Here is a 22167-nt window from a genome sequence, read left to right as displayed (position 1 = left end):
GCAGTCAGCTGGGGCCTGTAAAAAGCCAGGCCAGGAGCCACCTTAAATTGAGGCTGCATAGGCCTTGTGGTGCATGTGATTCAGATTCTATTCAGTTGAACCTCTGGTTACAAAGTTGACATTTTTTTAGCAATGCCCCCCTAGTGAGCCTTCTTTTGTTCACTTCTTTTTATTTCGAGGCAGTGCACACCTACGAACTGCAAACCTTTCCAGTCATGTGTTACTCCATGTGATCCCTTATTTTCAAATCCGAAACTTGACAGCTATGGTCAAGCCTTTATTTGTTATAATTGTGATGATTATGGCGTACAGCTGAACCCCAAATTAACAATTTCAATTTTCATCAGCTGTATGCCATAATCATCACAATTATAACAAAGGTTTGACATATCTCGCTTTGCATGTCATGAGTCTATCTCATATATTAAACTCCAGTAGCTAATGAAAACAATTGCTTACATAAATGGACTTTTCCACGATACTCTAATTTTTCGAGTTTCACCTGTAGTTGGGAAGCAGCTGCCCACATAACGAGCAAAAAGTAGAAGCAAAGAGAGGAGTCTTTCTAACTCGGGTCTTGTATCAAGTGAAAGAGGCGCGTGCACACCCTTGTAAACATTTGCGAGTGTAGCGTGGAGTCTACGGAGTTTAGTAGCTGAGGGCTGGTATGAAGAGGCAAATGAACGAGACTGCTGTAACCTGCTGTTATAAGCAGCTCTCCAAGCCACAAACCCCGACACACACAATTTAGAGATGATGAAATGTGATCCGAGTGTGCTGTACCATGTTTTAATTTTTTAATTTTTATTTTTTTAAAACTAAGCATAAAAATGTAGTCCTCTCTAAGCCGCTGTAGAATCACGAGTTTCTTGCAGATGCATTCACTTCCGCCCCGTGGAAGACTTTATAAATGGCTTCCAGAGGCAGGGCGGAAGTTTCCTATCCGGGCAACGAGATTCTCCGTCCGCTCTGTCATTTACAACTCTGTGACCGCGACAGCAAGCACGGCAGCTTCCGGTTCGGCTGCTTCCTACGCTCCCCTGAAGGGCTGCGCCGTCTCCATGGGGACAGGCGAGGCTGTGCCAGGTGAGGGCCGGGAGCGAGCAGGAGCGGCGACGGGCCTTTCTCTAGTCGACCTGTCCTGCCCCGTTGCTTAACACGGGGAGCGTGAGGTCGAGGGCGCTTGGGAGCCCACGGAACGAGATCGTGTGTCTTGGCGCCGCAGAACCATATCAAAATCTTGATCACCAACGAGATGAGGTCTGTAGCGCTTGATCCGCGTTGCCCTGGAAGAAAAAGCGCCTTTTCCAGCCCCTTGGAGGTGGCTGTGGCCAGTCAGTCCTCGCCACCCACCCTCGTGCTTTGCTTTCCCCTGTGTAGAAATAGGAGAAAAGCCTCGTAGGGGCAGCAAGAGTAAAGTTCTTAGATCACCGAAAAGTGTTAAGAGCAGTGTTAGGCAATAGCAGTTAATGGTGCACCCAGTCGTACTTCAACAAAGGGATTCTTATTCCTTGTTTGTATTTTTGACTGGTTTATCTTTGCTCTCTAGTGCTAGATTGTGTGTGGTGTGCTCCAGATTTGTGATGCCCCCCCCCCCGGTCCGGACGTGAGACTTGCCTCTTCTTCGCTATTATTGCAAGTGTTGCTCATCTTATTCTTTTCCCCCACCTGGTGTTTCTGCAGGTTTGAGGTCTCTGCCCAAAGGGAGCTATGAGTGATTGCACTGGAGGAAAAAGTTTGTATCCCTCTGTTGTGTGAGCATGAGGTGTCCCTCTCATCTGGGATGCAGGCACTGAGGTCCCACGGCTCGAGGCAAGGAAGATGCTCCAAACCAGCAACTATAGCCTGGTGCTTTCCTTGCAGTTCCTACTGCTGTTCTATGACCTCTTTGTCAACTCCTTCTCGGAGCTGCTGCGCATGGCGCCCGTCATCCAGCTTGTGCTTTTCATGTGAGTATGGCACAACAGTGGGTGCTTGTCACTGTCTGGTTTTTTTTAAGGGCTTGTATACATTTGTCTCTGAAAAGATGCTCAACAGTGCTGTGAGCTCTTAAATAAGCTGTAGGGATCAAAAACGTGGTTACTCTTCAGGTCCTTGGATAGAACTGTAGACTAGTGCTTGAATAAGTGATTTGGAATGGAGAAGAGATGGTTAGTATGTCTACTCAGGAGCAACAGTGCAATCTTATATATTATGTGGACTCTGAAGGAAGTCCCATTGTTTTCAGTCATGCTTACTGTAGTGTAAGTGTGTATAGAATTGCAGCTTAAGCCTTTATGTATACAATGGGACTTGATCTATAGTAAATGTGTTTAAGATTGCAGAGAATCTGCCACATTGAACACAGTGGAACTTTTTTGAGTAAACATGCACAGGAATGCACTTTCTGTTTGTTTCTACTCTTCTTGGGACACTCTCATTCAGGAAAATGGGAAGAAGAGAGTGTCAGAGAAGAGATGAATGGACCAATGAAGTAGAATAAAAGATACCAAGAAAATTTTTATTCTTCCCCTACTCCTGAAACATCAGCAGTTAATAAGCTGTATTGTGTTGAATAATATTTTTTAAAGGGTGGTGCTATTATAATCCATTTATTCTATCTTTTCTCTGTGGGTATTAGCAGCTATTAGCTCAATTGCCATTACATAAAGTTCTACACCCAGATTATGAGAATGAGTGATAAGCAGGGGGAAAATAGAGGTAGCTGCAGCAGGTATTATTTCCATTGTAATCTTCTAGCAAGGGTTTTGGGGTTCCCGTTCCTCTGCAATTGGAGGACTAATGTCTCAATTGGCAGCATGGACAGTGAAAACTTCTGCAGCTATGTTAATGTGCTTTTTGTTCTCCAAGTACTAGGCTTTAGCCACAATTGTGGGGAGCCTGTGGCCCTCCAAAGGTTGATGGACCACAACACCCATTATCTCTGACCATGGTTGGTGGTGGGGAGCTGGTGTCCAGTAGCATTTGGAGAGCCACAAGCAGGGGCGTACGTAGGAGTTGGTTAGGTGGGCCCCTGCCAAGGGTGCAGGCCTGGGGTCTGTGCACAAACATTGTGCCTCTCCACTCTGGCTTGGAGAGGCTAGGAACCTGCTCGCCTGTTCATGTGCTCCCTAGGCCGCTCCTCCAGTACTATGGGTGGCTGGGCAAAGCATGCAGGCTCCTGTGGGTGCTTCGGTGGAGAAATGCAGTCGTGCAAGGGACCAGTGTGTGTGTGTGACAATATAGCTCCTTGCCAAGGAGGCAAAGGAGCCTAGGTACACCTCTGTGTATAAGGTATCCATCAATCTCTGTCTCATTAAAATGTCTGCCTGTCTTACAGCATTCAGGATATTGCCATCCTCTTCAATGTCATCATCATCTTCCTCATGTTCTTCAATACCTTCGTCTTCCAGGCTGGCCTGGTTAATCTTCTGTTCCAGAAATTTAAAGGGACCATTGTCCTGTCAGCAACATACCTTGCTTTGAGCATATCCTTCCACATCTGGGTCATGGTAAGGCAGGAGAGGATTGTTTATACTGGTTATCAAGGAAGCCCAAATTCTGAATATAGGAGTAATTGTGCAAGCAAAGAAAACACACGTTGAAACAAACTTTATTTTATGCTCCCCAGGTTTAGCACTGTGTAGTTTTTTAATATGGAGGTCTGGATGTAACAAAAAAGCAGTATGGTAAATGGAAGAAATGTGCAAGAGCAGGGATGAATAGAAGAAACTAACAGGTTAGATTAGGACAGGTAGCTGTGGAAGAGATAGAAGTGCTCTCTATTGAACCCTAGGAATTCCTTGGAAACACCACCTGTGGATTTCCAAATTTGTTTCAACACCCGTTATATTTTTTTAAAGAAGCTCAGGTTTTTGTACCAACTTCTGTGTGATAAATAATGTGTGCAGAATTTGTAGAACAGTAGCTGTCTCATTGAGTTGGCTGAGGAGTTCCCAGAAATAAAGACCTGGGAAGGAGTTGGATTAGATACACCAAATAATATTTAAGACATTTAAAAGCTCGTCTGATAAAACAGGATAAACTAACTGTTGCAAATGTTATACTGCAATATATTCTTGTGGCTTGGCATGTTAATTCACCTTCTAACCTTTCAGAATCTTGTCAGTATAAAGCTAGAATTTCCTATTGATATGGTTAGCTGGATACAGAAGGCCTTACAGTCTTCTTTGACAAGTGTTTGTTTTCTATTTTTCTCAGCTGTCCTTAGTTCTTCATCACACCCTGGACTTCCTGCATACATACCAATCACTTTTTTTTCTAAGATCTTTTTTGAACAAGCATACTTTTGTTTTGTTCTTGATGAGCATAATTTACAGTGTGCTCCATTATTCTTGTTTTCTTCGGACATCTTGTTACACTGACTTCTGCTCACATTAATTTATTGTTTTTAGATAACTGTGTCTGAGATCCATGAAAAATGATTTGCCTTGCAATAATTGCCTAAGTTGTCATTTAAGTGGTCTATTGTACATTTTGTTAATACTGTATTCATATGATAGCAAATCACACAAAGCACCCTAAGTTAATGTATTGCATCCTCCATCACAGTTGCCCTCTTATGGTCTTTACTGAGGGCAAGCTTGTTGTGTACATGTGATTATGTGAAAGTTGAGTGGTTATTAACATTTGTTTGACTTGGGGGCGCGAGCGTGCGAGGCACGAGAGGAGGCGGGGCTTGCGGAGGGCGTGGAGGAGGGAAAAAAAACATTTGTTTGACTTGGTATACTGGCACTTATTATGATTTGGAAGCTGTGTAAGCAACAGCTCCTCCTTCAGATTCCCCCCACCACCCAATTTCCTCGTTTCTCTTGTTGCTTTATGCACCAACACATTTCACCTTCATGCTGTCTTCACGTCTTTTCATCTTTTCAATGTAATGTATAGACTTTGTATCCCTTTACACTGCTCAATATGCTTGTAGCATAATCTCTTCTTAATCTTTTCACTTTTATTTTAAGATGCAAGGACAAATAAACAATCCCAACAATAAGGAAGGCTGATATCTTTTTCAAAAGAGCCAACAATAAAATTTATATTTTGATTCTTATAACAGACTTCCAAACTTTATCTGCAGTTTTGTCAAAGGCGGCCATACATGACTACCCATGCGGATTTGCAGCTGCAGCTATGGACACAAATGGAGTATTGGAATTACTAATTTGCTCAGTACTGGCGTTTGTGTAGTGAAGTCTGGTTGAAATGTTATATGCTTGCTACTATTTTGTAATATTGTATAACGATTGCCTCTCTAATTTATTATTGGGTGTATAAATAAGTTTCTTGGCTGCAGCATTGTTCACAGCCCATTATTCCATTGAATCCTGCTATGCTATTAGTTGATTGGGGTGAGCCTATTGGATCATTGAAGTCTCATAGAATGAGCAATATATTCTTTGTTCTGGCTCTATTTGCTTGGTTCTGTAGTTATCTCCTAGGTTTGTATTGTCCTTCTAGGCAGTGTGGCTGGGCATTTGTCCTATATCACATATCTTGAGCTTTAATAACTGTTACATCATTCACCTTTTTTCCTGGACAGATTTGTGAAGTTTGACAGAGGTCACTGTAATTTGGGTAATTAAAGGGAAAGAGGACAGAAGCGTTTGGAACAAAAGATTTGTAGGTTTCCAGGGTATTTGGAAGCGTCAGGAAGCCGTGCAGAAGTTGTCTTGGAACAGTGGCCAGGAAGTGTATTTGGTCTCTGAGCTTTTAGTCGATCAAACTGTATTTTCTCTTTGACACCCTGATCCATTGTAAGCACACAGCTTTTTTGCTGTTGTTGCAATAGGCTGTGATCTGTGTGATTTACTTTTCAAATATCAACAGATGTTGTGATTTAAAAACTAGGTCCTTATTCCTGGTTCTTTGTTTGTCTTGCTATCCAGTTGCCTAACTGAAGGATACATATTTCAATTCAGTCCAAGTTTTGTTCAGTGAAGCAAACAACTACAATGAACAGGTGCCATTGACATGCAGTGACTTACCATTGATGATGGGCTATATTGCCAAAGAGTCATAAAAGTTCGTGGTACAGCACCCTTGCCTTCTTGGAACAGAATGTTTAAATTCCAAAGCAGTGCTTGCAGTGATATGAATTCACTGCATTGAAGGCAAAAGCCTTCTCATATCTACAGTTTCAATAGTCTAGTACCTCCCTGTGGAAGTTTTTGGCTCTCTTTAGATGAGTGAATGCTTTACGGAGGCTAACAATAGATTTATTTCAATCTCGCCTCATTTCCATTTTAAATAACTCAATGTGCCTATTTTCCTTTTCATTCCCCATCTCTCTTTTTTTACTCTTTCTTATAAGATTGCATGGCATTATTTGTAAATGGCAAACCTACCTAGAATACACTGGACAAAATGGTATATAATGTAGTTAAGTCCTTGTATCTTGTCATCTGATATTTAGGGAATTAATATCTCATCTTTGAAGTTAGATGAAGCAATCTAGCTTGAAAGTTGGGTACTGCTGCTTTTCTAAACCTTGCTTGGTGAGGCAGGAGGATTTAAGAGGATTTTCTGTGATCAGTTGTTGAGAGCTAGAATAGGTCTGGTTGTTCTGTATAAATCTGCTGATCCGATTAACCTTTCTTTGCTCCCTGAGCTGCTCCTAGTGCTGGCATCCATCCCATGTGGTTTCTGGTTGCTTAACTGTTAAGAAAGACTTGGAGTAGCCTATTATGACTGGGAACATGAATTTTGGAAAGTCTCTAGTGGGACTAACATCGTTATTTTTTCCAACTAGCTCAACAAATATTGTGTCTAATTTTAATGTGGATCAACTTTTGGTTTTTATTTTATCTGTGAAAATATTTTTATAGATACAATTGCATAAGTCCTGGTTTGCTATACTTGGAAAAAATGTGGAAGCTTTCTTGAGTGGGATGTAGGAAGGGAGCACACCAATCAATGGGATACCACAGGCCTTCTTTATTGTCCTGGATTGTTGCATGGTTTCTAGAATATTTATTTGAGATTGTAGTAATCTTTCAAGACTTTCAAGAGAAGGAGTTAGGAATGTTGCTGCTTCCCAAATATATAAATAATTATTGGGAGTAGGAAAATTGGAGCCATGTTTCTGATGGAATTTGGTAGAAAGATGGGGCACTGAAGAAATTATGAAATGATGGTTGGTATTGTTTTGTGTTGTTCTGGGAGGAACAGTCTATTTCCTTCCTTTAATGTTTCATACATTTCTTTCCCACAGAACCTCCGCTGGAAAAATTCCAACTATTTTGTGTGGACAGATGGGCTGCAGACTCTTTTTGTTTTCCAGAGAATGGGTATGAGGCTGTTTCATTTCTCCCCTGTGTCATGACTTCTGAGCAAAGCTTAAATTTTTTTCAATGAGGCTGGTTATATCTGTGCTTCCCCACAGAAAGTAGATGGGACAGGGAGCAGGGGGAGTGTAGCTAGGGGGATAATGGTGAAGCTAAATGTAAGAAAACCAGTAAAGTTGATACAGGTGTTGACCTTGCTGGCTTGTGACTTATTTCTGATTGGTTGCAGTGGCTGTGCTGTACTACTACTTCTATAAGAGGACGGCTGTGCATTTGGGAGATCCCCGTTTCTATCAGGACTCTCTTTGGCTACGGAAAGAGTTTGCACAAGCGCACAGTTGACAGCTGCTTCTGGATCATTTGGAGCAGAGGCCAGCTTGCTAGAATGCCCACAGAGATTTTACCAATATCTTGCAGCAAGTTCCCCTCCTCCCACTACAATTTGTCTCCTACAGTCAAGTTCTAAATCTCATGTGGTCAAATGACTTCACCCCTTTCCTACATACGTGCACATTAGGCTACCATAAATGAAACTGCTCTTTTTTGGATACCCTGCTTGCTACTATATGCCTCTCAGTCTCCAAGCACTCCACAATCCTCCTTTCAGTTCAGCAAACTGCACTCTGGATTTGGCTGCAGCCTTACTGAGGAATGATTTGAAGTGCCAAACAGATTTGGCTGAGAACTCCCACTGAGTAGCAATACTGCATTTTCCCCCTTGAGAATATTTCCTTGCCCTAAGCTCCCCTGTGACAGAAAAGGATTCCTGCCTTCACTAGTACCTCTGACAGTGTGACAAGGCATAAAGACTATGGTTTGGCTTTGCAGTATTCAGCCTGAGCAAATGTACTCCCATTGACTTGTTAGATTCCCCTTTTGTACTTTCATTTTTATAAATGGTGAGAAAATAAATCGGCTCTTTTTCAGAAACCATAGTGTAGTGATCTTGCTTTATTGTTTTTCCTCTAGTGTGTGGTAATAAAAGGGTGTTATTTCCATTCCAACTTGATTTATTACCACCAGTTCTCTGTGTTGTGCTTTTGATACTAAAAATAAACCATATAATTTAGTAACATTACAATATAGGAAAGAAATGGATGTTTTCGTTTTGCTGAGCATGTGTGTGGTTTAGGGTAAGATAATGAAATTCACAGAAAAAATAAACTGGTGAAACAGAAGCTTGTTCCTAAAGCACAATACCCAGGAAATCTTGTACTCTAAAATGTGGGGCAGGATTCCTCTAACAGTAGAATTAATATTGGAACGCTGTGGGCCTTTGATAGAATAATAAAAATGCTTTCTGGGTGATGCTGGGTAACTTGTTAAGTGGTGGATTTGGGAGTGGATTTTCGGAGCTATACGAGCAAGGTGCCATTTGGGCCATGTGAACTGAGCAATCCGAGGTGCTTTGTATGATGTATGTGTGTGTATGTTGTCCCCACTTCCCGGAAAAAAACCTTGTAAAATCAAAAATCAAAATGTGCGTGTAAGGAAAGGGCGGAAGAAAAACGGGGCAGTTACATAACAAGCAAAGAAATAGGGGTCGCTCCTTGTCAGAAGGCGAGAGAACGGAGCCCCTGCGTTTATTTCCTGCCTCCACAACTCGCGCGGAGCAAGCCAGGGTAGAATTCATGGGTTACCATGGAGACGAGGTGACGCCGTCCCCGCTCCGAATCTGGGCCTCCGCCCCAAAGAGACGCGGTTCGATATCGAATGGAGCTTTTTGCCTTTCTAACGGGTCTTCCGCCACAAAGAGGCCAATGATAGAGCGGTTCCGCTCTGCGTCCATTCGGTCTAACGTGCCGGTTGCGAGCGAGGGAGCGAGCGCGCGCCTCACCGACCCAGACCTTTCTGCCTCTGCGAACGCTGCGCGACACCCCGCCCTCTCCCGCTTCCGTGCCGTGAGCTTCGCCGGAAGTGGGTTTCCTGCGTAGCGGTTTCCATGGCGATGGAAGATGGCGCCTCGGAGTAAGTCGGGGTCCCGGCAGCGTTCTAGGGCCCTGGGGGCTGCGAGGTCACGTGACCTCGACTGATCCCCGTGGAAGGCTCGGCTCTTCTTCATTACCACCCCGCTCGCCCGCCTCCCAGGACACCCCGAACCCTGGAGCAGAGACGGGAACCGGGCTCCAGCTGCAGCCCTGCAGCGACGGCGGGGATCCGACGGCATCCCGCCAAGCGTTCCCCAGGCGGGAGGAATAGCCAGAGCGAAGGGGAGGGAGGCGAAGTGCCCCCGGGGCCCCAGAGCCCGATGCGGGGCCTCTTGGCTCAGCCTAGCGCTGAGCTCCCCCAGAAAAAAAGACCCTGCCAGAGGAGGGTGGTAGACTCGTGGCCACGTCCTGCGGGAGGCTGCCCCTTCGCAACCCTCTCCTAGTGCAAAACTGCCCAAATACGGGGTTTGGACCCTTCCAAGGGGTTCAGGTCGGTGGGATGGCGGAGAATGTTGCTGGTTGGTTTCCCTTTGCCTGAGGTATGTTAGACCGTGTGCTGAGGTTCCACGCTAAGCTGGTGAGGCCGCAGCATCCCAGTTTTGAGCTCACAACGTCCATTGCACCCCCAAATGCAAGAAAGGCGAAATGGAGAGTGGCTGCACACAAGGCTTGTGTTCTGTGCCCTCGTCCAGCAGTGTACAAATATTGGCGTCCCCTAATGGCTGTTGTCATCTCAGGGCTTCCATTTTGACAATCTTCACCTCACACCGGTCTGTGGACTGAGTTTAGAACAGAACTGAGACTGTCTCATTGCTGCTTGGCTTCTTAGCAGCAGTTTCTGCTTGACTCACACCCCTTGCCCCACTCCTTTCCGAGGGAAAACCCACCTTGGGATAGATTGGAACAAATGGCAGTCCTGGGAAAACCAGAATTGCCATTGGCCCTGATTCAGCTCTGAAGCAGGGGGAAGGCAGTGGGACAAGAGTAAGTGTACATAAACATAGACAGTCATGTTCTGGTTTCACCTCCTAGATCGCCAACTCTCCTCCACCCCTCTGGAGATTCTCCTGTTCCTTAATGGCTGGTATTACGCAACATATTTTCTGCTGGAGATTTTCATATTTGTCTATAAAGGTGAGTCTTTGAAGGGATTATGTGTTTAGGTTGCCTGCAGGATTTTTTTAACGCATTTACCTTGTAGCACTCACCTGAAGAAAGTGAAAGAACGAAGTGGATAGTGTAATTATTTATTCCTCACCTAGCTGCTTGAGTAGCAGTTCGAAAGCACATCAAAGTGCAAATAGATAAATGGGTACCGCTCCGGCGGGAAGGTAAACGGCATTTCCGTGCGCTGCTCTGGTTTGCCAGAAGCAGCTTAGTCATGCTGGCCACAAAACCCGGAAGCTGTCTGTGGACAAACGCTGGCTCCCTCGGCCAGTAAAGCAAGATGAGCGCCGCAACCCCAGAGTCGTCTGCGACTGGACTTAACAGTCAGGGGTCCCTTTACCTTTACTAGCTGCCTGAGAGTTCACAGCCTTTTTCAGAACCATCCATGTCCCAGTGTTTGTTGTCATTCTAGCTGCTACATTAGATGTTAACCAACATCAGACACTCTTCTTTTATTAAGGAATTCATTAAATGGGAAGAAGCATCTGGCTTTGCTGTTCTTTTAATGCATATGTCCATTTGTGTACCCGCTTAGGACTCCTGTTGCCCTACCCCTCTGCCAATTTGGCTTTGGACCTGATTATGCTTTTTCTCTATCTTGGGATTGAAGTGACCCGGATATTTTTTGGTGAGTATTCAATAAAAATGTTCCCACGAGTAGTGCACTAACCTGCCATTTTATGAGCATCTTTGATGGCACTTGACCTGAAAAGATGACTCCTGGGCAGGATATGAATAAAATTATTATTATTATTATTAATGTGGTTCACTCATCAATAAATTCTGCTTCTCCAACAATAAAGATGTTTGAGAGTAGAGTAGTTGAGCAGAGTGTAAATTGCTGACAGTGCCTTCACTCCATCATTCCAGGCCTTCCTAATTATTCTGCTGAACTGGAATAGGTGCCTCCAATGAAATGATACCCAAAGGCTGAAAAAGGGGCTCTGTGTTACATTCCCTAATTCGGGAGTAGGTAGGAGGCAAGACAACATTATGTGGGTGGAAATATGAGATCCTTCCTGACCTGGGCCTAGCTTAGGAACTACAGTACAAATGTTAAATGCAAAACCCCATTCCTTATTCTCAGTTAAATGATTCAGGTAGGTAGCTGTGTTGGTCTGATGCAGTTGAAATAAATTTTTTAAAAAAATTATTTTACAAAAAATGTTCACAGTCAACAGTTTTACCACACCCATTGAGTCAATCACCCATCTCCTACTACCCTTCCGAGAAATACCCCACCCCACCCTCCCACTGTATATAAGGGCCTGGTGACTTCTGTTTCAGTGTATCTGAAGATGTGTGCATGCACACGAAAGCTTATACCCAGAACTTAGTTGGTCTCTAAGGTGCTACTGGACATTTATTTATTTATTTTTATTTAGTTAAATAAGTTAAATGAGAACTGATCCCTGAAAAGTAGAGCTATTCATTTCGTGCCCTCAGATTCCAAATATTGTGGCTTTTATGCTGAGCAGGTCTATGCATTTTCTTTTTTTGCTGGTCTATGACCGTAATAAAGTTTATTATTATTATGCATTTTCTTTTTCATATTGTCTGTGTATGGCAGGCTCAAAAGGGAACCTCTGTCAACGGAAAGTGCCACTTGCTATCAGTCTGGCTTTAACCTTTCCAGCAGCAGTGATGGCAGCCTATTATCTGCTGCTGCAGACTTATGCTCTGCGGCTGGAGGCCATCCTTAATGCTATCCTCCTCCTCTTCTATGCTGTGGAGCTGTTACTGGGTGTTCTCACTCTGGCTGCCTTCTCCAGGTACTTTACTTGCTTACCATTATGGTATTTTAGGGGGGGGGGAAATTATGTGCATTGATTAGATTTTATTTTTTAAGACACTGACTGTATCTGCATGTAATGTTGGGTTTAGTGCTATATGGAAAGGTCTAAGTGAAGTTTCAGGCTCGTTTGCGAGCCCCCATACCCTCTTCCTTTATGGCTGGGAGGAGGACTTGGAAGGATTTACTTTCACTTTTAAATACTGTAATCCCTGTTTAGCATCATGTTGGAACCAAGGATCCTGGTTTAAAACAACAAAAGTCCTGTGGCACATTAAAAAGTAACAAATTAGTTATGGTATAAGTTTTCATGGACTAGCTTAAGCTGTAATAAATGTGTTAGCTTAGCCTTTAATGTCCCCCAAAGACTGGACAGTATTCAACCAAATATCCACACTAGTGCAAGGATTAGTATTAGGACACTGGGACTTCTGTGCCCCATGCCATTCCGAGAGCATATTTAAGGGGCATGCAGGTGGGGAAAATGTTCAATTGCACAAGAAGAAATCTTTCTTCTTAGCGCTGTGTTGAATGCAAACATTTCTGTTATACTATCTGGAAATTGGTATATTGTAACTCTGGTCAGTTTAAGAAGCCAACTTCATAACCCATAGTTTGAAGTTGATTTATTATGGTACTTACCAGAGTTTTAAACCAGGATTCCTGGTTCAAACATAATGCTAAGCTAGGATTCTTTAAAAGTAGAATTAAATAGAGAACATAAATAAAATCCTGCTGAAGTCCTCCTTGGCTGTTGTGGGAGAGCGTGCAAGTTTGACGTTCTTTATCTAATTGATTCAGGCTCAATGATGTAATGCTAAATTGCACAGGTGACTTATCATATATTTATGTCAGTTGGTTTGTTTCTTCAAACAGGGGAATCAGTGGAATAGAACAGGGATAAAGTACCCATGGGCTCCCCAGATGTTGCTAGACAACAACTTCCATCATCACTATTGGCCATGGTGGGAGTTGGATTCCAACATCTGGAGGGCTGCAGGTTCCCCATCCTTGGAATAGGTGTTCAGTCTGTTCCACTGTACTTGGGGTAAGAAGGAAGAGGTATTTGCTGTTGCTGTTGCTAAGATCCTGACTTTTCGCTCTCTATTTTCTGCAGTTTGGACACTTACTGAGAACCTTTGTGGGCTGTAATGTATGGAACCGTGTGCTCTTCAGATTGGAGGCTGCATGAACCCTCCATTTCTGTGGCCGGGACAAGATGAGGTGTGGGTCCAATTCCCCCAATAAGCTGAAAGAAGGCGTCTCAACTTCTCATTTCAAGCTCATTCAGGTAGAGCACCATTAGCAGGGTCTCCAGTGTCTGGAAGCAGTTTTCATGAGAAGACAGACCCACACACCCTAACTAAGTTTGCAGTCCTCCTGGAGGGCGCTAATTGATCCATTCCAACTTTGTACCTTGGGTAATTGACTCTCGCAAGTCAAAAGACTATGGGCCAGTGAATGCCACCTAATAATCAGACTTTGCCTGCAGCTGGTGTATCCTTTGAATTCCCCGGTGTGGTACATTCTAACAACTCAAGACTCTAGCATGTGTGCAGTGACTCATGAGGGCAGTCTTGCTTATCCTCCCTAACTGTTGTGTTGCCTCCTGTGCCCTCTTCCTGAATGGGGGTAGGGATAAGGGCAGCAGGCCTTGTGCCCTTTCCCCCCAAATCAGTGTTGTTATTGGTGTGTGTTGACAATTTGTGATACTTGGTTTTCTACTGCATCCTTGGAATAAATATTTATTTTTAAACTACTGCAGCTATGTGGAGCTTCAGACAAACATTGGTACACTGGGAGAACAGCAGTGCTCCTAGAAGCATGGGGGACCCCTCTTGGGCTGAAGAGAGGTACACATCTTTAAGATAACTGAGGCTTTGCAAATCATCCTAACTGCATGAAGGCGGTTCAGAAGGGAGCTCATGGGCACAGAAAGTTTTTGCATAAGGACATTCACATGAAAGGGTCCTGGCTTGGGTCTGCTGTAGGTAGCAGAGCTTTCATTTGGAGTTTAAGTATGCCCTGTGTGAGGGAGGATCTACGGACGAAGGGTCATTTCCAAGAGGTCTAACACATGGGCCAATTGGGCATCAGTTGAGATAAGCATGAAGTAAGCCCACACAGAAAAAGTTTATTGGTGGGAAGAGCAGGGTCAGATGCTCTCAGAAATGGAACAGTGTTGCTCCAGATGCATCCGAAGCCCCTGCCCATAGTCGGCCTCCTTGCTCAGCCACAAAAAACTTGTTGTTGGGTGCTTTGATGATCAGGCAGCTGGAGGATGCAAACTGGATGGTGAAATTGCTGGGACGGTCACTGTTTACCAAGACTTGTCCATCTGTATCCAGAGCCCAGTACTTGCTGCCTGCAGGTCAAGTGGCAGAATTAGTGGAAGGAAGGGTGAGGGTCAAGATAGAGGTGTGGCAAGACCAGCTCTTGGATCTCTCTGACTTTTACAAGGTAAAAGAATCACGGGTAATTAGGATGTGCTCGTCACGGCAATACCACTAGGTATGGTTTAGAAAGAAACCATGTATAAAGGGAAAACATGACCGACACCTAGAATCATAGTTGGAAGGGACCCAAGAGTCATCTAGTCTAACCCCCTGCAACACAGGAATCGCAGCTAAATCAACCATGACCCAACCTGAACAGTAGTTTATCCTTAATTGGGCCTAGGAAACTATTGCTGGGGTCATGGAGCAAAACAAATGGCAAAGCGGGGTGGGATTAACTGGAAAATAGTGATGATGTGCTCTCTTGCATTGTTTTGGTTTGGAAAAGCAAGTTTTGGCTCCCTCTTATGGCTACGTATAAACTAGGCTTGTTTTTATAAAAATCATTTGATGGCAGCTCCCATTTGTGAGTAGGTCATGTTTCTCTTGCAACACAGATACTAGGAAACCCCAATCCCTTGGAATATACTTAGTCCCACCTGGAAAAATACTAACCAACTTGGAAGTTGTAGTAGCCTTCCTCGGTGAGTGACAGGCTGCTGGCAACATAGCTGACGCAGTTCCCTTCCAACTTCCTCATGTCAGAACACAGACCCACGTAGCCAGCATCACTGTGCAGGACAAGCAGTGGCCGGTTCACCAGCACCAGCAGGAAATCCTCACTCTTCCCTGAAGGTACAAGGGAAACCTTTAGCATTGGCCGCACCTGGCTTTCAAGGAGAACTATTTTCCCACCCTTCCTTTTGCTCTCAGTAGGGAAACATTTCCCCAAGGAAAGTCAACTTCAGTGCTAAAGATCAGGAGAAATCACCCCACACTGTGAAGCCAGGCTGAGTGTTGTAACGGGCCCAGCATTCACAGTGTCTCCCTCTAGTCTTTCTTACTCGATTCAAGGTGCTGCTTAAGGCACAGAAAGCCTTTAATGGCTTGGACTTCAAATACTGTGAAACTGTCTCTTCCCCTGGGTTTTATCCTGATTTCGGTTGTCAGTGGCATTTGCTCCAAAGTTCATTCAAGTAATCACTATGGACAACTGCACAGCTGTTTCAGGTGGTGGTTCCCCCCAAACTGGAAGCTGTTCTCTGACTGTTTCCCAGATCATATTACAGAAGCAATGTCAACATACTTGGCATGCAGTTCTGGGGGCCAGGATTATATGCACAGAGGGGCAGTGTTTTAGTGAACCTTAGCGTGTCCCCCTGCCATTTAGGGACTTAGTGCAAGGCTGTTGCTTCCATTCCTTTCCCCTAGAACAGGCATAGGCAACCTTCGGCTCTCCAGATGTTTCGGACTACAATTCCCATCATCCCTGACCACTGGTCCTGTTAGCTAGGGATCATGGGAGTTGTAGGCCAAAACATCTGGAGAGCCGAAGGTTGCCTATGCCTGCCCTAGAACTACCTAAAGCTAATTTGCAGCTGGCAGTGTGCAGTCTCTCTTCCCACCCTAGCTGCGTTCACCTGTCCACACTGATGCCCTGGTGCTTGTAAGGGAAGCTCTCTACCGACTTGTACCTGCAGCTTTGGGAATTGCCAGGAGCTGTCCATTGGGCCGCATGGACACTTGCTTGTCTGCTATGCGGAGACACACCTTTTGGTCTTGATACTGGATGTCGAACCAGACATTCCTGTCCTGTTTGGTGTTGCTGTTAATACAGTCATTAGGACCCTGCAAAAGACAGGATGCATTTATTGGAAAGTGCTTTTGGCTTACTTTGTCTGATAGAAACCTCCTGCTGCAGTCCCTTTATCAGCTACGTTCTGAGATCCATGTTGGTATATTTTCAGTGGAAGGTATTTGGTGCTGCATCAAGACTGAGAAACCCATTGTGGTGGGTGACGCAACACAAGAGTACAGCAATGCATGAGCATCTCAGTACCAGGGAGGTTAGTCCAGCAGTAGTTACTCCAAAAGGGGAGGGTTTCTAGCATCAGCAAGATAGGGATGGTGGTGGACCTTGGCTTTATTCAAAGCCACTTTCTTGTTGACTTCACACTTCAAGTTGCACTATGTGAACCATAGCCCAGACTGAAGCCAAACTAATGGTATGTTAGATGTAGACAATATAGGTTTTGAAGCACAATAAAAATCTTGCAAAATTTCTGACCAGGGCCCATAGCAGATAGTGTATGTGCACACCATGAACAACAATGCAGCCAGAAGACCACCTTCAACTCTACTTTTAAGTTTCATTTAGTTCAACAAGTTTTACTCCCAGGTAAGTGAATAGCAGACCTGAAAAAGATGTCTCCAGCCCTCCAGGCTTAAGCAGTTAGCCTTTTCTGAAGAGGTTGTTCAGGAAGTTGTGCGTTCCTACTGCACTCTTACATATTTCATCTGTGGCAGGGATGAGAAACCCGAGGCCCTCAAGATGTTGGAGTAATAACTGAAAGCCAATGGTCAAGGACAATAGGAATTTGAGTACAACAACTTGAGAGCCACAGGTTCTCCATCCTCAGTGTACAAAAAACCATTTTTCACAAGGAGGATTGTGTATAATGCCATGCTTTGCTTTGTAGAATAGATAACCCCCCCCCCCCCGCCCACACTAAAGTTGACAAAAGTTTTGGAAAAGGATTGAGACAGCCCTTACAAACAAGTTATTCACAAACAAGTCCAGGACCAAGAGCTATCTACTGCAGTTTAACAAGCCTCCTTTTGTCAGTTCCTTGCTTGCTATATTATTATCCTCTTGATTTGCAGCCTGCCTTTCTGTATTAATACACACACAGCGCAGATCGAGGATGCAGCTCACCCACCTCCTTGCTCACATTTAAAAGAATTCCAGATTAAGTTGGTGCACCACAATCTGGGCACAGATGTATCCAGGGGAGGCTGATCCACTTGGGCAAATGGGGCCCTGCCCCACCATCCTCACTCTGCCCTTGATCAGTCCCCACATCCTCACAACCAGTCGTGGGGTGGGGCTGCCTGTCAGCTTCCTCCCTCCTGAGTCTCAGTGTTGCCCATTGTAGAATATAGTCAGAAGGAGGTTGGGGACAAGACTGGAATGAGTGGCTGTGGCTGAAAAAAGCTTGGGGCTTTCTGCATGCAAAGCAGGTGCTCTGCCACCTATGAGCTACAGTCCTTCTCCATAGTTAGGAAACAAACTGAAATAGCTGGTCCTGCCTGATCGCTGCTGTTCCTCGTAACGCGTGGCAGGCACACTCACCAAGGACATATATGCGCCACTGTGGCTACGGAAGCAGACTTTCTTTGTGGTGTCATCAAACAGCACCTGGAAGATCTCTGTGTTGCCGACAGCCATAGCATTGGCATAGAGATCAGCACCTGCAGGGGGCAGGGAAGAAACGCCCTAGGTCAGCATTCCTACATATGCCATTGCCCACTCCTTGCAGGTTGAAATCAGTGCTTCGTGGATCGAAAGAGGAAAACATTGTGCAGAGAATGGGGGCATTGTCTGTGTGTCAACTGACCTAGGATCATTTGGACCTTCCTATCTTTTATCTTTGGAGGCAGGCTGGTTTAAGAGCACAAAACATCACGTGCAAGCCTAAATTCAAATCTTCTTTCAGATCTGGATTAATTGTGCACAAGTTAAATGTGCCGTAAGTTGCTGGCTTGCTGTACTTCATTTCTTCCAAAGGAGTGCAGAGTGTGGATTCAAGTAACCTGTCTCACCAGGGGAGCCCTATGGAAGATCAATGGCCACATGGCTTCTCCCATGGCCCCCCAAATGTGCTCTGCAGGTTCAAGACAACCCCCAAACAGTGTGTGTGGGAAAGGTGAAATCAGTTCATCTGGGAAGCAGAACAATCGTCTTAAAGTCACATTGAATTCTATCCTGGGTTTCTCTAGTCAAAGCACTGTGTGTGGTTTTCTTCCAGTCTTCTTGCCCCAGTTCTATAGCCACACCATTCATTTCCTCAGGTTTTTGCTTTTTCAGCTCACAGCCTACTTAGCCCCATTTCGATTGGCCATCTTGTATTCTGGTTAGCCTCCCTAGCATTTCTGTCACACCACTTTTAATAAGAAATGCTGTGGTTTTTTTCAGGGACCGTAATCTTACTGAATCCTTGCTACTTCAATTGTATGTGCCCTTTTCCTGCTTCTTACTTCTGCACCCTTTCTTCAGCCATCTTGCCTCTGAGGTCCCAGCATCAAAGCTTACCTACCTTCTAAGAACTCCTCCCAGCCTTCACCCTGCCTCCCAAGTCAGTCTTATCTCAGCCAAACTGACAATTGCCCCATTACTCGCAGAATGTGGACCACCACTGTGTCTCATTTTCTGAGCAGGTGGAATGGTCACAAACATTCCATCTCATCAGACCGGAAAAGCCGATCAGCTGCAGAGGCTTCACAAAGTGCAATGCAATATACACTGTAGATAGTGCTGTTTTCTCCTGACTTACCTGGCCTGCAGCAAATGAACTTGTTAGTAGAAGAGGAGCGCATCGAGACCTGGGCAGGGCTGGATTCCATGCTGAAGAGTTCCTCCCGTCCAGGTTTGTCCATCTTTACAGTTCTCATGCTACCCTCTCGCCCAGTCAAGTACTTTCCCTCCTCATCCCGCAGAGCGACCAAGCCGCCATGCACCTCCAGGGAGTACAAAGTTTGTGGGGTAACATCTGGCACCAGTGAGCCATTGGAAGCCAACAGTTTGCCAGCCCCATTCCTCAATCCATACTTCTTTGCTGGAGACAAAGGCGAGAGAGATGAGAGGTTGACAGCAGCTTGATGTTCAGTCCTGGAAAACAATCTCCAAATCAATTGTCTTACAAAGTAGCATCAGGGCTGATGCTTGTTTCACTGCAGAATTGCCACACAGACCCACCCTGCCTGCAGTTACAAACACCAACCCTTTAGAGCACCCTAGTCCTGTTCGCCCTTAACATTTCCCACTGTATTTCCCTTGCCCAGAATCTCATATATCATTTGTACATTTGTGTAAACAGCCCCCTGTGCTTTGTTCTGATAGGCAAGTTGAGGTTCATTGGGTCTGAGCTTTGTACAGTGGGTGGTGCTGACACTGCATTTGTTTCCTTGTTTGTTTCCTATTTTTCTTGCATAGCTACTTTGGGGATTTACATGTGTGCTTGATAAAGCTAGAGGCCATGGCCCCAACCCAGGTAGTGAGATGTGCCATGGGCACATGCAGGCTGAGATTGGGATTGAAGTCGTGTTCCCATCTGCACTAATATGCACCTTTATCCACACTACATGCATGTTTTAAAAACTGGTTGTATTAGATTCTTTAGCCTAGTGTGCAATTTCACTTAAAAGTGTGTGTGGGAGAGTGGGGAACCTCCAACACCAATACGGTCAGGAAAGAGGATTTGCACTTGGAAACTTCTCTGCACAGACAATTCCCTTTCTTGCCTTATTTGGAAAGTGTGCACTGGTGTCTAACTTACCAGAAAGTCTTGCATATCATGGCAATTAGTAGTTCTAAGAATTACCCAAGCTAATTAATGATGTTAAGGAAATCAAAATTCCTGCCAGCCACAGTGACTTCTTGGGTAAACAGAATTTTAATTCACCTGGTATGTATGGGGTAAATTGCCTTCTCTCACCATTGGACTCCAGACCTATTGGAGGAGATGCAAATGACTCAAACTGAACTTTTTCACACATCAATAACAGAGGACTATCTTAGAAGGTGCTTGGGTGGCTTTTGGATAGAGATGTGTAAATAAGGTAGTGTCACTCAAACTTTTTGAATTAAGACCTTCCACTTAGAAACATTTTCCGCCTTCCCAGGCCACCCCACTCACCTATCTGTAGCACTTAGAAATCCTCATGTACAGGTAAAATCACAAGCAGACAAACATCTGTAGAATAAAGCAGCAACTTTCTCACTGTGGGAGGAGAAAGCCTGTGACAGGTACAGACTTTCTTCATCTCTCAAATTTCTCAAGCCTTTCCAGGTGTTCAGACTTACCCCAGGTGTCTGCTCCATAGTTGGAGAGGATAACAGAAAACTTTAAACAATCCTTAGTTCAGAGGAAGCAGCTTTCTTGTTGGTATGGTAGCTCATCTGCCGTAGGAATTACTGTAAGTGTGTGTGTGTGCGTAACCCTACAGCAGAATGAAAGCTTGTTTTGCTTCTTTAACACGCCCCTCAACAAAGGGGGGGGGGAAGATGTGTGTTACAGTATTAGAGAGAGAAATTCACATATCAATTGAAAACAAAATAGGAAAATGCCACCACCCACCTCTGAAATCATAGTAGATAGTGATGACTGATTCAGCTCCCCAGGGCATGTCACGGTCACAGCGCAGTACCCCCGTTTTATCATCACACCGCACATAACGCTTCCTGTTGGGGCTGTACATGGCAACATTGGGGTGCACAGCCAGGTGGAGGGTCCATTTTTCGGTTTCGGTGGCAGCTTGGGCAAAGCAAGTGACATTATCCTCTGCTCCACCCAGGTAGCGCTTGGACTGTTCATTTTGCAAAGACACCTGCAGGGAGGGAAGGATGTCTGGTCAGCTACATTGCCCAAGCCAAGAAAAGCAGGAACACTCTCAGTGAGAGCAAAGAACATGGCAGAATAAAATTCAGGTATCATTATACTAATTACGTTACATCTTTGGGCTTATGGAGTTGCCATGATCACCCAAGTTCCATTGTGCTACAGTTGTTTCTAGCACAGGAACTAAAATAAGTTATTCAGACACATTTTCTCCCCTTCAGCCCATAGTGGCTGACTATCATACTGTTTGGCTAACAGGGGCAAAGAGCTTTGGCTCATGTGACTGGTTTCCCAAGGAGACCATGGGGCGGGGGGGGAGTCCAGGGACATTTTGCTCTTTTCCTGATGCACTTTACAGCACTGGGGTGCAGGAATCTGCTGCCTGGACTTTCCCGTAAGAATCTAGAAACTTGCACAGTAAGAAAAGACCCTGCTTCTCACCACAGCAAACTAGTCTGCAAGTTGAGCTCAATCCTGCCCTCTTAATTGTAAAAAACATTTGTAAGCAAAACAAGAGGCTCACATTTAAGCAATAGTGGAATAGTTTTGAGGCCCTATTGGGGCAACTTTAAGCATTGTTTTCCTACCTTCTACCCTCCGTCTCACCCACCCAACCGCACCCAGCCAGAATTCCAGCCCGATAATATCAGACATAAGCTACACTTGAGATAGGATGCTTGTGCCCGGGTGAGAGAAAGCACCTTGCCATCTGGATACTGATGCAAGAGAAAGAAGGTCTGAGGCCCTGGTTTGTCCTGGTCACAGGTGACTTTTCCATTTGCGTCAGCCGCCAAGTAGCGTTTCAGTGCACTGATTAGGTGAAGCTTTTGGCCAGCTCCTTCTCCTGGGCCAGCTGCCCCAGCTCCCTGTGGGCTCACAAACTGCAGTACCCACAACTGGCGAGGCTTCAGTTGCTTGCCTGTAGCTGCCACCTGGAAACGGAAAGGTTCAGCAGTCAGGTACCGGTTGGCCGCGTTAACAAGGCCAAATTCTAGTGAGTATGTCATGGTGAGAATAAAAAGAGACTTGAATGGTACCCATTCATCAGACCAGTTATGTGGACTCACTTGAGTTGGGATTAATCCTGGTCCCTTAGATCACAAT

At 44.9% G+C, this 22167-nt stretch overlaps 3 protein-coding genes across 3 annotated transcripts; 2 read left to right on the top strand and 1 right to left on the bottom strand.

Moving 5' to 3' along the window:
• Positions 1 to 1121: 1121 nt before the first annotated feature.
• TMEM138 (transmembrane protein 138) lies at positions 1122 to 8216 on the top strand. Its single transcript, XM_033157223.1, has 5 exons — positions 1122 to 1260; positions 1684 to 1949; positions 3320 to 3491; positions 7211 to 7286; positions 7513 to 8216. Exons 2-5 carry the CDS (start codon positions 1822 to 1824, stop codon positions 7623 to 7625), a joined length of 489 nt encoding a protein of 162 aa, XP_033013114.1. The 5' UTR covers positions 1122 to 1260; positions 1684 to 1821; the 3' UTR covers positions 7626 to 8216.
• Positions 8217 to 9148: 932 nt separating this feature from the next.
• Positions 9149 to 13353, top strand: TMEM216 (transmembrane protein 216). The gene is made up of 5 exons (XM_033157235.1): positions 9149 to 9251; positions 10244 to 10345; positions 10914 to 11006; positions 11949 to 12150; positions 13288 to 13353. The coding sequence occupies exons 1-5, from the start codon at positions 9239 to 9241 to the stop codon at positions 13301 to 13303; spliced, it is 426 nt and encodes a 141-aa protein (XP_033013126.1). The 5' UTR covers positions 9149 to 9238; the 3' UTR covers positions 13304 to 13353.
• Positions 13354 to 14279: 926 nt separating this feature from the next.
• Positions 14280 to 22129, bottom strand: LOC117051119 (fascin-like). The gene is made up of 8 exons (XM_033157211.1): positions 21765 to 22129; positions 20803 to 21052; positions 20128 to 20175; positions 19000 to 19281; positions 17799 to 17917; positions 16141 to 16294; positions 15122 to 15295; positions 14280 to 14535 (listed from the first exon to the last, which is right to left on the bottom strand). The coding sequence occupies exons 1-8, from the start codon at positions 22068 to 22070 to the stop codon at positions 14336 to 14338; spliced, it is 1533 nt and encodes a 510-aa protein (XP_033013102.1). The 5' UTR covers positions 22071 to 22129; the 3' UTR covers positions 14280 to 14335.
• Between the last annotated feature and the right edge of the window lie 38 nt (positions 22130 to 22167).

This window comes from Lacerta agilis, chromosome 1, assembly GCF_009819535.1.
Source record: "Lacerta agilis isolate rLacAgi1 chromosome 1, rLacAgi1.pri, whole genome shotgun sequence".
NCBI lineage: Eukaryota > Metazoa > Chordata > Lepidosauria > Squamata > Lacertidae > Lacerta > Lacerta agilis.
This window is presented reverse-complemented; position numbering and strand designations above follow the sequence as displayed.

Excerpts from the sequence above, each read along its gene's own strand:
- TMEM138 (XM_033157223.1), top strand. The coding sequence starts at position 1,822 with ATGCTCCAAACCAGCAACTATAGCCTGGTGCTTTCCTTGCAGTTCCTA. Across the intron at positions 1,950-3,319 it reads ATCCAGCTTGTGCTTTTCAT|CATTCAGGATATTGCCATCC; the intron begins GTGAGTATGGCA and ends CCTGTCTTACAG. Across the intron at positions 3,492-7,210 it reads CCTTCCACATCTGGGTCATG|AACCTCCGCTGGAAAAATTC; the intron begins GTAAGGCAGGAG and ends TCTTTCCCACAG.
- TMEM216 (XM_033157235.1), top strand. Across the intron at positions 10,346-10,913 it reads TTTCATATTTGTCTATAAAG|GACTCCTGTTGCCCTACCCC; the intron begins GTGAGTCTTTGA and ends GTACCCGCTTAG. Across the intron at positions 11,007-11,948 it reads AGTGACCCGGATATTTTTTG|GCTCAAAAGGGAACCTCTGT; the intron begins GTGAGTATTCAA and ends TGTGTATGGCAG.
- LOC117051119 (XM_033157211.1), bottom strand. The coding sequence starts at position 22,070 with ATGACATACTCACTAGAATTTGGCCTTGTTAACGCGGCCAACCGGTAC. Across the intron at positions 15,296-16,140 it reads GGCAATTCCCAAAGCTGCAG|GGAAGAGTGAGGATTTCCTG; the intron begins GTACAAGTCGGT and ends TTGTACCTTCAG. Across the intron at positions 14,536-15,121 it reads CTACTACAACTTCCAAGTTG|GCAGCAAGTACTGGGCTCTG; the intron begins GTTAGTATTTTT and ends CTTGACCTGCAG.